Source organism: Amblyomma americanum, chromosome 10 (assembly GCF_052857255.1).
Source record: "Amblyomma americanum isolate KBUSLIRL-KWMA chromosome 10, ASM5285725v1, whole genome shotgun sequence".
Taxonomy (NCBI): Eukaryota; Metazoa; Arthropoda; class Arachnida; order Ixodida; family Ixodidae; genus Amblyomma; species Amblyomma americanum.
In genome coordinates, this window is record NC_135506.1 from 67,543,112 (window position 1) to 67,557,043 (window position 13,932).

Sequence of the window (13,932 nt, forward strand, 5' to 3'; positions counted from 1 at the left end):
ATGAAAGCTAGCAAAAAAACACCTGAAATCACACATCTACGCTGCTTATCCAACAACATCACCATTGGATCACACCGTTGGCATCCCTGCTTATTTAATTTTCAATTGTAACTTCTACTCAACAGCCAGCAAGCTATGCCTTGTATGCCAAGAATACTGACCTTTCTCAGTAGAAACTGAATTCAGTATACTTTTATCGTTTTTTTTTTTTCGGTTTAAACCGAAAAGCCCCTCTCGGTAGCCTGTTGATAAATTTGAACTGTGCATCAATGCATTTTAATATGTAGAGGACTGGATATCTGCTCTTGACTATGGAACCACCTAACTCATCACCATAGTGATGGGCAAACATGAGCGAAACCTGGGTGGAGCTCCTTGCAAGTGAAGTATCAAATGCACACACATGGTTATCACAAAAGGCACACATATCTGTGCTTTATATTTATAGTGTGCAATATAGGCATGGACAGTGGGACATACTTTGTTAAGCCTCAGCAGCCAAGCAGTCAGACCAGGAATTCAATAGTCAAAGTGATCTACTGGACCAATCCTTAAATTTAACTGAAACCAAAGCAAACATTTGCAACTCTCAAACGTTCAAAACTGCACATCATGCTACATGAGAAAAAGTTGCCAGCAAATAAACTACTGAAGCACTCCTTCGACAGGACTTACCTAAAAAAAAAACATGCAACTCTACAAAATCGGCTCTGGCCACCATGATCACAAAGTAAAAAAATTAACAAGAGCAACCTTTAATCAAAAATACTTTTTAAGACTGCACTTTTGACCTAAGCAGGCCCTATATTTCAATGACATGACAACATGGTGAACAGGGCAGCACACAAAGGTGATCCCTTCACCACCGGCTCCGGTTGCCCCCACCTCCCCAACCGCTACCACCACCACCTCTTCGGTAACCACCACTTCGGCTGCCACGGTCAAAGCCACAGGCATGCTCCTCCTCATCACGTCGCTTCTTCCAGGCATCAAAACGTTCAGCCATTGCATACAGTTCTTGAGGAACTTCTTGGTTGGCCTCTTCCAAGATGTTGATCAGCTCGCGAGCCTGTCTCCAGTTGTCACGAGTAACCAGTGTGATAGACTCACCGCGGCGCCTGCAAGAGCAGCAAAAGAAAGCAAGCATTCCATCTCAGTAACTATGTCAGCTGATGGCTGCGATGGCTGCCATCAACGGTAGGCAAAAAATCAATACCAAAAGCTTGAAGTGCACAAACAGAGTACTTTAACTCATATATGCCGAAACTAAATTTGAAGATTAAAATATTTCTTGATATAAAATGTTTATTTCAGTTCAGAATTCAGAATCACCCTTTTAATGGTGAAAATTTCTTCTCAACACCAGCTTCTAAAGGGCCACAGAAAGGGGTGTTTGAGCTTGGCTTTAACATGCCTGCACAATGTAAAGTACAGGACACCGAGCGTCCACGCTGCGTACGAGACCTCAAAAGCAAGCAAGAAATTTAAAACACATTTTTTAAAATTCCCGCTTTCGCACCTTGCAGCGACGCACGGTGCCAAGCTTTTGCGCGAAAACCTGGCATGCGACGCCACGTCGTGCAAGTGGCGTCAGCAGCCGAGGGTTATCATTGGTTCACAGCGCCAAATTCTTTCAGACGTCCCGCGCTACCACGGCCTCGGCTAATGCGCACGCACCGCAGCCAGCGGAGGTAGGGGAGGGGCTGAGTGGGTGGGGTCAGCGGAGGAGCACCGCTGTTTTCACGTGCAAGAGGAAAAAGCGCGAGAGCGCGGAAGTTCAAATTTTGTCTGCATATAACTCAGCTTCCCCAAAACGCATTGAAATAATTCTTGCTGGGGGATAATTATGAACAGTCGTCTTTTAACACCCCAGAGATATTGCAACTTTATTGGGAGCCCTTTCTGAGTCCCTTTTAAGCCTTCCTTCAATGTAGGATACTACAGTTGGAAACAACTTGTCTGCAGTGAAGCTCTGCCCATATTTACAACAGCCGCACATAATTCCTTCACAAGTAGTCCGTTAAAACTTTTCTTGTTCTTGTTACCTAAACAAGAAGCAAATCACAAGAGAAAAAATTATAAGCCTAGAATTTTGATGACTGGCTAGTTCAATACACAGTCAAACATTAAACAGCTGATTTCATTTACCTTTCAGATTGGCCAGCGGAGTAACACAAGATGCTACAGACCATAGTTCAGTGTTAGCAACTGCTGTTTTTTTAAATTGTATCCTGCTATAGGCAATTTCGCTACTGGTTAGGTGTGGTAAAGCTTTAAACACTGTCTACTGAAAATGCAAGAGAAGAATTACAGTGCTTACTCACTTGATTATATTTCTTTAAATCAAAGCTTCGAAAAGGGGCTGCACAAATTGCATGATAGTTTTCTAGAACACATCCTAGAATACGCTACAAAGTTCATAATGCGCAGTACATACTGTATACTGCGGCGTATATGTAGACCCCCACCCATCACATCCCTCGTAGGCCGGAAAAAAAAAAACCTCCAAAACGTAAGACGCCTGCCTACCCCCTCCCGTCCTGCCTCAAGTATAATGTAGCACCCTCGCGGGATGGCATGACAGTGCGTGCGGAGCTCAAAGTATTAAGACTTTCAGTGTCGCATGTGAGCGCTTACGTAGTATGTTATACACAAGCATTTAACGGGAGGTTACAGTGGAAATCGCATGAGCACGTTTAGTTTACCGTACGCAAACCCGAACGCAACGATAACGCAGGCTGCAGTAACGCCATCTCGAGGTAAAATAAGCTACTATATTGCGCCACATTTTTGCACTTTGCCAAGGTTATCCCAGTCTTATCGTGTAGATAGCCAGTTCCATAGTCAGTTCAGTCAAACACTACTCAGTCAAGCTGGGGGCATTTTTTTTTTTAGAGAACTGAACCAAGCAAGGTTTTCAATAACATTATGCCAAGTTCTTTCGGACCCCTACTGCCAAAAAAAGCAACTTTTGGCAAGGCTATGACTACCTTGGTGTAAGAATCCAAATCACGGCAATCCACACTCGGCGGTGTCTTGTTAGGGTTAGGAACGGCGGAATAGTCACACAGAAACGAAATTAGGGCAAGTTTATCCGTTATTCATTCTGTTGTCAGCAAGAGGAGGCAAAGCGAATATCACCTGTACTGTTGTATGCCTAAAAACCCAATAACAATGACCAATAGGGGATATTCAAAATTCCGCAAGTGTGCTTTTCCCCATAACCATGCTGCCAAATACATGATAGCAGACTTCTCTATAAAAAAACTGCATGGGCTACAGGTCAGGTGCTAAGGGTTTGGATAGAATGAAAGTAATATATTTTGGAAGAGTCAAACAAAAAACTAGTCCTTCTTGCTTTGTGTCAGCTGGAAACACATGGTCAGCCATCTTGTTTTGGGCAACATTGTTATGCAGGAAAGTGCACTTGCCGAATTTTGATTATCCCCTATTCTCTCCAAAGCAGGTGACATAGGCACCACCATAATGACAGCTATAGCAGGCACACTAAATTCAAAAGACAGTGTACATAACACAAACGTACGTGAAGGGTCAATTTCAAATAGCGTTTGGCGCAGGCGCTGTACGATACATCATTTTATAGTGTTCGCTATCCCTTTGTGTATGTTTGCGCACGCTCTGCTAAGTTTCTAATAAACTTGCAGCATTACAATCTCGAACCCAGCAGGAGGCAAAGGAGATAACGGTCGTGATAAAACAGCGCCCTCGCGTGCAGACCGGCTGACTAGTGACAAACTGGACAGCAAATGGCTCTGTAGTTTTGGAACTGTTTATCCGGGAAGCCGGATAAACAGTGCACAATTCGTGCCCTCGCCACTCCCACCTTGTGCAATACCAGGCAAAAAGTTGGGGGTCTGCAAATTATGTGAGTAAATACGGTAGTTGTTTTTCTTGCAGAATCACAATGTAGTCAATGGGGTCGAATCTCAGAAATGGCGCCAAGAGAAGACTGGTGGATCTTTCTGAACGCACACAACACTTGCACAGAAAAAGTTTAAACACCCTTGAGCCTACACTAGCAGGCGCAAGCTTTTACACAAATTTTTAGAGCTACTGCAAAAAAAAAAAAAAGCGGTGTCCTAGGCATTTATTTATTTATTTAGTCCTAAAATGCCCCTTGGACAGGGGTTTTACATGAGGGATGCGCTAATGACAGCTATCCAACCTGTACTACCTCTAATAAGCAACCATAATGCGTGGATTCAAAAACAGACATTTCAACAAAAAAGATTACATTCCATGATTAAAAGCGATACTTTTCCCTCTTTAAGAAGAAAATAAGCAGCTGGAATTTCAATGTCCCTCCTTTATACAATGGCCTGATATAGCAAAACTAGTTTTGTTCATTAACAAGAAAGACGCTGAAGTAGCAGCCCTTTTAAAAGCTTGTCTTTAATTGACAATTGCTTCCTTCTCCTATGACACTTTCACCTGGCAACAACCATTGGCCAGCTTTGTTAAAACACATTCATAGTCGCAGGGCCACCCTACAAGTGAGAGCAAGCCAAAAGCACAGGAAAAACAAAAGGCCCAACTCATAAAGCCATTCAAACAAGTGACTAGCCAGTGCTTCCAAGCTGCTCTTAGTTTTGTGAATTTAGTCCGTGATTAGCCCTAACACCTTCCACTTTCAATGAACCATGAAAAAAGTGTCACAGGAAGGCACATCCCAGGCATCATGGTGAGGCCCAACTTCTGACATTCTTGACAGTAGATTGACACTAGATTTTTAAAGCGCAAGGGCATCTGTGGCCAAAGAGCGCCACGGCACAAGGTATTTTCATTTGCTCAAGGTGGGGTCAAAGACCCATTTTCCAAGCATTTCACCCTGAAACTGGCATTCTAGAATGTGGTGTCAAAAAAAAAAAAGAAATATCTTGGAGCTTTGTTCAAATTGTTGTGCGGAGTTCACTTAAGGTAATTTAATTACTATACCGAATATTTCAGCGTATCAGTCAACCACCACAACTCTCAAACTTCCCCGGTAAAAAAAGAGGTCATTAAATAGAAATCAGCACTTAAGTCGACACAAATCTCCCAATAGATGTGCTTGACATGTTACAGCTACAAAACTGCTCCATCACGCTTATGAGGTGACCAAAGACAGCGCACGACCCATCTGAGAAAGAAAAAATAAAAGAGAAACTCTTACCCTGCTCGACCCGTGCGGCCCACTCGATGAACATATTCTTCTACGTTTCGGGGAAAATCGTAATTGAATATATGCCTGCAGTCAGTATAAAGAGAGGGTTATGTCAAGCCATTAGGCACATCATAAACAAAGGGCTGACACAAGAGGTTACGCCAGCCACACAGTCAAAGGCAAAGCTCTTCACTTTGAGGCCTAAGTGCAGCAAGGAATATCCTACCTGTACTAAAATTTAGTGTATGTAGTTCTGGGCTTACTGTCAAATTTTTGAAGGTTTCCTGCTCACCACTAACAAAACAAAAAATGAGCATAAGGTACGCTTGGTGCATGAGCTTTCTTTCTCTTGCTTTTATTCAAATCAGCACTTTGAATGTGCACACATAAATTCTGACGGCAATTTCTGCGCACCCAATTCTGATGGGCTGCTTATCAACAATCAATAGGCTGTGGTGCAACAGTTGTATCAAAGCAGCACTCCATGTTGTGACATTTAGCAGCAAAAAGGATCTCCAAAATAAGATGGCGGCATTCATGATGCTAGACTATCATGCATCGTTCACTCACGTCACATCCTTTATGTCCAACCCTCGCGCTGCAACATCAGTGGCAATCAATATCCGCACTTTCCCATCCCGGAAGTCTTCAAGTGCTTGCTCCCGGTCACACTGTTCCCTGTAAAGTCACGTGTGCACATAAAATGAATGCAAGAGGACTTTCTTGCAGCAATAACTATACCGTCACAGCAAGGCAAACCAGAATAGAGACAAGTAGGCTTGTACAGGACCTGAACTTATATATATATATAAGCCTTCAAGCAAGAAAGCTTGGCAGCAGCTATAGTGACGCATAAATTCAGCAGTCAGTGAAATAAAGGTAACCAACCCTATTGACCATGCTCTATTTAAATGTGGCCCAGAAAATAAGTGCATGCTTTCTTCAGGCCCCGAAGACACAAATGGGAGTGATAAACAAATGAACAGAAAGGAGTGATTACTCTTTAACATCCACTACAACACAGCCATTCAACCAAAAACTATGAATCTTCAAACACGATAGTGCAGCGTCTAAACTGCCACACAATAGCTAGCTTGCTCCAGGTGGCAAATGATGAAATGATAAGGCTGCACATGTAGCTATGAACAGAGCATGGAGAAAAAACGCAACAGACCCCATGGCAACATAGTGAAAAAAAAAAAAAGTAACTGCACAGACTGCTGCGTGCGCCTCACCTGCTCCCATGTATGGAATCACAGTTGATGCCCTCCAGTATAAAGTCACTCGATAAGTGGTCCACCCTGTACAGAAACAAGCCCAAAATAGAGTACACTGAGCAAGGCACTACTACGATTATTAAGAGAATGACGACAAATTGAACTTGGCCTCTACCAACAGATTTCTGCATTTTGACAAAGACACTACCTTCAATAAAAACTGAGCTTATATAAGCTAGAAAATGCCAAGAAATAATGTGTAGATACAGTGAAACCTCGTTATAGTGAACAAGTAAAAAATCGTAAAATAGTTTGCTAAAGCCGAAATTCATAATACGAAATTGCGTCAGAAACGCGCGCAACAGCGGCGCAATTTAGTCATTGAAGGGACAGCAATTCTGGCGATCTTTACTAGAGAAGCAGAGATGTTTTCCCAGGTTTTGGCGGCGTTTAGAAGGTGCCTGCGGCAATTCCGCAGGCCGCACGCAATAAACAGAGTGGCAGTTAGGTTGACTTCCCCGCACAGCACTGCGAGCACAGGTTAAGCACCTACAGTGGCTTCCTCACATATCGCCATTTTCACAACTCTGCGACAGCCAACATGAGCACAGGATTTTTACTGCACACTTACAACTGCCTGTGGTGCTGCTTCCATGGCAATGCTGACAGATGCCAGAGGTGTGAACGCGTGCTGAGTGCCGGACTGCAAACCTATGCGCCACTGTTGGGGAGTGCGAGATAAAAGTGCAAACCTTGGCACGAACGCTTGCCGCATCACCACCAGACACTCTTGCAGTGTGGCGAAGCCTGCCGCCTGCCATCTGAATGGGCACAGTTTGGCGCTGGGGGGTTCGATATACAGTCGACGACCGAAAATTCGGACGCCTGATTTTTCGAACATGCTTGCTTACTCGGACTTTTTCGCGGCACCGCGACATGGCCCAGAGAGCCAATGTATAAGAGCGCATGAAATTTTGGACGCACCGCAACTGAGCGCTCGATTTTTTTGGACCTCATTCGCACTCCCCGCCAATAACCAAGCCACCATATAATGTGTACAGTGGAACCTAATTAATTCAAACTGCAGAAGAGATCGTAAACTTGATCAAACAAAATAAAATTCAAGCTTAAAGGGAGCCTCTTGACTTGCCTGCGATGCTGAAATTCTGCGCGAGTCGGCACATTGCGCCCGCATGGTTTCGAATTCGTACTGTTCTTGTATGTCTTCCACCGCTCGAACTTGAACTGCAGTCAGAGTTCACGGAACTCATCTGTGCAGAGTCTTTCGTCCCGAATACGGGAAGAGGTAGCAGCGAAGCGCGTGGGAGGCGTACGGCCTCATGGGGACGGCGAGCGCAGGAGTAAACGGTGGTGCATTTCAGAGCAAGGTCAGCGTACCCGTGGCAAAGTGCACTGCAACCTGACTCTTCTATTGTAAAAGCATAAACAACTGTTGTTTCGATGACAGGCAAGACGCCTCATTATATGCAAGCAACCGCAGAGTGCATATCGCCGGATACGATGCCAATTTATTTATTTATTTATAGAATATTGCAGACCCTAAGATGGCTCCAAGCAGGAGGGGCAAAAAAATATACCTAAAAAGAAATGCGGAAAATTATATACCAGAAAACTAACATATGAGTAATAGGACACAGTAAAGAACAAGGAAAAACAACTCAGCAACTACCAATAAGCAATTTTGTTAATGGTATCGATGCTGTTCAGAACCTCAGGCAGAAGTTCATTTTGGCTCTAGTTGCCATGCCTAATGGCGAAGGCCAACGCCGACGGAGTGCTTGCTTTGGCCGTTTCTCAGTTCTTATTGTTTCGCCATCTTCGCGTTCTCGTTCCGGGCCCATCGTACTGCGGGCGCAGCGCAGTTTTCGCAGCGGCGTGTTCGCTTTCCCCTTAAAACTTTGACCCAACCCGTGCGCTCATTGGCGACATGCCGAGGGCAGCACAGCCAGGTCGAGCTCGTGAAAGTGGTCGCCGCCCATCGTCCGTGCACATGTTGTGCGGTGAAATATAGTCATGAGGAGCTTTAGAATGTGTGCATACAACTGACTGCTTCCTCTGGCATACTGGTAATAAGTTCTTGATTTTTTCGGTGAAATTTGATTTTCCCGACTGCCCGATTTTTCAGTCGTTTTCACGGTCCCTAGAGAGTCCGAAAAATCGGTCTTCGACTGTATCTGTTTCATGACCAACCGCATTCAATATTGAAGTAGAAATAGCATGTGTTTGTCAAAAATATTTACGAAGAGTTCGATACAGCCAATAGTTCCTAACATCTGTGTTCGTTATGTCGAGGTTTGACTGTATCACCACCACAGTGTGTTTTCACAAGTTGTCGCGGTGGCGTGACAAAAGTTTTTTTTTTTTTTGTACACAAATTCCAGAGTCTAGGCAACCACCTTCATTCACTTCCAAATGGTGACCTCGTCACGAGTTTGAATCGGGTGGCAAGAAAACGCTTCATCCTTAAAGTCATTTTTCTCAGCAATGAACCCGTGTCTTGCTACTGAACAGGCATCAAGATGGACACAAGGAGCCAACAACCTGTTTCTACAAAAACGAAAATTGGATGTAGTGGTCCTCGGTGCCCTCAGAGAAGCATGCAGCAACACCACTGTGGGGACAGGCTTCTCACACTGCACAAGAAGCTAGTATCCCACGCACCCATGCTATCCTGCATACGTTGCGTACATCTCACATGCCCCATCCGAAGAGCAGCCACACTTGCAAGGGTTCTCAATCCGAGTTCCACAGAACTCCTGGGTTCCTAAGAGTGCTTTTTGGGTTCCTCGAGGACCTGAACTCCTGCCCGCCTCAACCGTGTCACCAAACAGCATTGCTGCAGAATTGCAGCGATAGTTATTAATGCCGCCAACCCACAGATCCGTGAAGTTTCATGAAGTTGGCACAGACGTCCACAAAGCGACTAAGTGTAAGGGACAGGAACAGGAGAGGAGAAGGTGGATGTTATGTGTACAATGTCGTTTTCTTTTACTGAGATTTTTTTCACAACATATGTAGCTCAGCGTTACAGCTATGTCTATGTTCTCACACTGTGGAGCACACTGCAAGCATCTTTGTTTGTGGCTAATTCACTGTTTATTCACTTTCGGTATTTTTGAGGGACCAAGCATCAGTATGCTTTCTATTTTTTGCCTGCATGTTAGGAAATATGAGATGGAAGCTGAGATGGAAGATGGCAGCACCTTTTGGCAACCATTACAGTTAGTGAGAAGCGGAAAAATATTAGAGACCCCTGGTCTAAAAGCAACACCAGCAAATTCATGGTGCAACCTGACAGACACGTTCCAGGTTCGCAAGGACAGGCAGAAAGGACAGTGGGCATTGCACTCACATGGCCTTTCTATCCAGGAACACAATCACCTTGTCCTCTGGCTGCATGGTGTCCAGGAAGGCTTTAAGCTGCGAGAAGCAGAAAAAAACAAATGCCATTCAGTAAAATTACGTTCCCAGCAAGAAGCCAAGCAAAATTCATACAGCAAAAAACCACACCACTTTACCTGCTGCCGCTTCTCGGTCTCGTCACAGATGATGATTGTTTGCGTCACAGTGTGCACTGCCTGGAAAAAAAAAAAACTACATCTCAATAAAAAGGAGCACACATCCAAGAGCACAAAAAAAGCATGACAGTGTTATGTACCACACTACCATTGTGGAAAAATTCAATACTATCTAGCCACCTTGATGCAGTTTTCCTTCTATTTCCCACCATACACAATGAATGGCAACCATGCTGCATCCACAGGATGCGAGCACCCAAGGGTACCATTGTTTCTTGCCCCCCACTGTCCTTACGTGCACTTATGTGCACCATTCTTCAAGAGACACCGAGGACAGATTAAGGCATCCTGCATCGCTAATTATCGCATTTTCACGACCAAGTGGCTACTGCCCTTGTAAACAGAGCTCTCATAAGCTATGAAAGGCCCCGAATTGAAATTAAGTAATCCTTCGTTATAACGAAATTGCTTTACTCGAAATATCACTTTATTCGAAATTTCTTCTGCTCCCGACCCAAACACATGCGTTTTAAGCCGCATTACTCGAAGCGCACGAAAAGCTTGACCCGCTTAGAGTGAAGTGGCGAGTGGAGGCATCGCCGCCATGGCGGCATCGGCGACCCTTTTGCACATGCAATGTCAAATTAATACCGCCGACGAATTAGTGTCATACAGGCGCAGAACAGGCCACAAAAGTACCAAACCTACAAGCAATGACCTGCCTAGTAACGAGTACCAATTCCGAGTGCCCCCATCTGCTTACAGCGGATGTGAACGGAAGCGCGCCCGAATCAGTCGCAGCCGCATCGCTGGCGTCCTCCGTGATAGAATTCAAACGAAAATAAAATTTTCGTGACGCTTTGCGATGCCAGAAAACCGCGGCCTCTTGGATACCGAAAAGTTGCCAAAAGATCGCGGGCAGACTTGCGCCGTAGCATTCCATGGGGTGCGCTCGGTGAGCAAAATTTTACCGCTCTAAAGAGCATTTCTGGCGCTGAAACGTGCCAAAAAGCATAAAAGAAGTGTCCCTCCAATTATGAGCCTATTCACGCTTGCGAGTCACAAGTGAGGTGAGCTTTCGGCAAACGAACCGAGCTGCTCCCTGGCTGCCGTAGTCGTCGCTGAGCCTAACCATTTCACATCGGCCAAAGCACACGAAATGCTCGAAAGCACGCGAACAACGCCATTCCCGAGAGTTTTCGCTTCAAATGAGAAGGCGACCCGCAGGCCGCGCTTGCATGCGTGAGCAACGGTGTTGTCAAGCTCCAGCCTGGTCGCACACATTTTGCCGTGTTCGACGCGAGGAGCTACGCTAACAAATCGGGAAGACGACTTTGGGAAAGCAGGTCTAGAAATATGCTTGCCGCTCGTCATAATTGGCCTGCATCGCAATAAAACACCGCCCCTAGCTTCGTTGCACTTTTCACGGTGCAAATCGACCGATAACTTGCGAAAAACATGAAAAATCTGAGCGTCACCAGCGACGAGTCACGCTGTCAACATGGCGAGTTGACGCAACCACGGTGTTTCGCCGGCGATTTTCTCGAGCCGGTCATGCTTGATTCGCGCCACCCGACCAGACAAACGGTGCAAATGCGTGGTAGGGTCATTGAATTTTGTTCCTAGACATCTGTCAACGCCGCGGACACGACACAGCGCGAACACCGACACTTGAACCGTAAAATTAGCAGTGTCGTCGAGAACGGTGCGCCGAAAAACTCAATTGCAAACTTCACAGCTGCACACCTCGGGGAAAAAAAAAACTGCCCAGTAATCATGCGAAACCTGTACTGCAAAACAGTTCAATTTTCCCAATGGCATTGCTTACCTACAATGGCCGGTTAATCGTTTTTTGAGCACAACAAACACAACCTCAGACTCGAGCCACTGCATTTCCGTGACCACCACCCATGAAACCGGCCACTGTCGAAATACTTCGAAGGTTGAATGCATGGGCGGTGAGCGCGGCCTCGTGCAATGCTTGGTTACATTAGAGCAGGGGTTGCACGCGCCCAGTAATTGAGCTTGAAACAGCCAAAGCTCACTGCCTTTTTTGCACCCGAATAAAGTTTTGTTTCACTGAATACATTGTATTATGACTTCCTCGCCGTAGTGGTGCAATTAAACCTCGACTGCTCGAAATTTTCCCGGGTGGTCGCGTATATCGAATTACCGCTTATAACGAATTTTTTCGCCATCCCACTGACTTCGTTACAACGAGGATTACTGTACTATCACCACCCACTGGCTCCTTTCACAAGCAAATTCTGATGACATCAAAACTTCCTACACAGCTCAGGATGGGCTACACACCCCTGTCCACTTTTAAGTACCGTATTTACGCGCATAATTTGCGCACTTTTTATTCAGAAATTACGGCTCTAAGAAGAGGGTGCGTAAATTACGCGGGGATTTCGTGAGCGCAACTTAAGGAACTCCGCAAAGGTCATAACGCACAATATAGGTATAGTGTACCGTATAAACAGGAATATAAGTCGAGATTTTTTCTTAAAAACAGCGAGCGAAAGTCGCCCCTCGTCTTATAAAACGGCCTTAGCAGAATGTGAGTCGCAGTCTGGCAACCCAAGGAGCCTGTTCGCGAACGGATAGCCAAAGCCGTATCGACATCCAAACGCGAATGCTTGTGTTTGTTTTTGTTTTTTTCGTTCAGAGCCACCGGATTGTTGGTCTTCGCGTGTGCTGCTTTGTTTGACCTGGTGCGCAATTCTGCGTTAGCGATGAGTACCAGCGGCACGCGGAGGCAGTTCACAGCGGCTTTCAAGAAGAAAGTTATTGAGTTCGCTGAAGCGAACGGGAACATGACCGCTGAGCGCATGTTCGGCGTTTCGGAGAAGAGCGTGCGGTATGGGCGCAGACAGAAAGATAAGTTGTTCGCGTGCAAGCCGAGCAAAATGTCCTTTCGCGGACGTTGTGCAGTACATCCAGAACTTGAGGACGCACTTGCGGACTTTGAGCGGCACCTTCGTGCGCGGTCACTACCCGTGACTGTGCATTCCATTCAATGCAAAGCTTTGGACCTTGCGCGGGAAGCTGGACTACGCCGAGAAGAGTTCAGCGCACCGAAGTCATGGGTGCGCCGTTTTATGAGGCGCAAGAGATTTTCTCTCCACCGCCGCACATCCATATGCCAGAAGCTGCCAGAGGAGTTCGCCGATAAGCTCGTCAGCTTCCAGCGGTATGTGATTCGGCTTCAAGAGGAGCACGATTACATGCTCGGACAAATTGCGAACGCCGACGAGACCCCTGTCTGGTTTAATATGCCGTCGGCTATCACGGTCAGCGAACGCGGCGCCAAAGAAGTAAAACTTCTGTCGACAGGAAGTGAGCACTCGCGCTTTACTGTCATGCTTGCGCGCACGGCAGATGGCAGAAAGTTGCCTCCTTTTGTCATTTCCAAAAGGAAAACTATGCCGAAGGAAGTCTTCCCTTCAGGTGTTGTTGTGCGCGTGAATGAGAAAGGGTACATGGACGAGGCTATGATGATTAATTGGATTCGCGTGGTGTGGAATTGTCGGCCCGGTGCACTGCTGCGTCATCGGAGCATCCTGGTTTTGGATGCTTTTTGCGGCCACCTGACCGAATGAGTAAAGCGCGCGCTCACGGAAGCTAGGACGTCTACCCTTCAGCCACTCGACGTGGTACTCAACAAGCCCTTTAAGGACAGAGTGCGACAGGAGTACAATGAGTGAATGTCCGGCGACAATCCGAAGACGGCGACAATCCGAAGACGCCGACGGGCCGCCTGCAAAGGCCTCCGCTTGCGACCGTCTGCAGCTGGGTGTTGTCGGCCTGGCGTTCTTTGCCAGATGCCATGGTGCAAAAGGCTTTCAAGAAGTGCTGCATAAGCAACACGCTGGATGGAACTGAGGACGACGCACTGTGGGAGGCGGTGAGCAAAAAGGAATCGTCTTCCGACGACACTGATGAAAGTTCGAAGTGAAGTCGCAGCTCCGGTGGTCCAGGGATGCAGCCGACGTTGCAAATAAATGCG

General features: G+C 46.1%; 1 protein-coding gene across 1 annotated transcript in view; it reads right to left on the bottom strand.

Moving 5' to 3' along the window:
• Window positions 1-407: 407 nt before the first annotated feature.
• LOC144108781 (putative ATP-dependent RNA helicase DDX43) overlaps window positions 408-13,932 on the bottom strand; it is a 36,168-nt gene continuing 22,643 nt past the window's right edge. The window contains exons 13-18 of the mRNA XM_077641959.1: window positions 9,921-9,980; window positions 9,755-9,822; window positions 6,400-6,465; window positions 5,735-5,842; window positions 5,174-5,248; window positions 408-1,118 (exon numbers count right to left, since the gene is read on the bottom strand). Coding sequence (XP_077498085.1) covers window positions 860-1,118; window positions 5,174-5,248; window positions 5,735-5,842; window positions 6,400-6,465; window positions 9,755-9,822; window positions 9,921-9,980 — 636 coding nt within the window. The 3' untranslated portion in view covers window positions 408-859. The remainder of the gene's footprint in view (window positions 1,119-5,173; window positions 5,249-5,734; window positions 5,843-6,399; window positions 6,466-9,754; window positions 9,823-9,920; window positions 9,981-13,932) is intronic.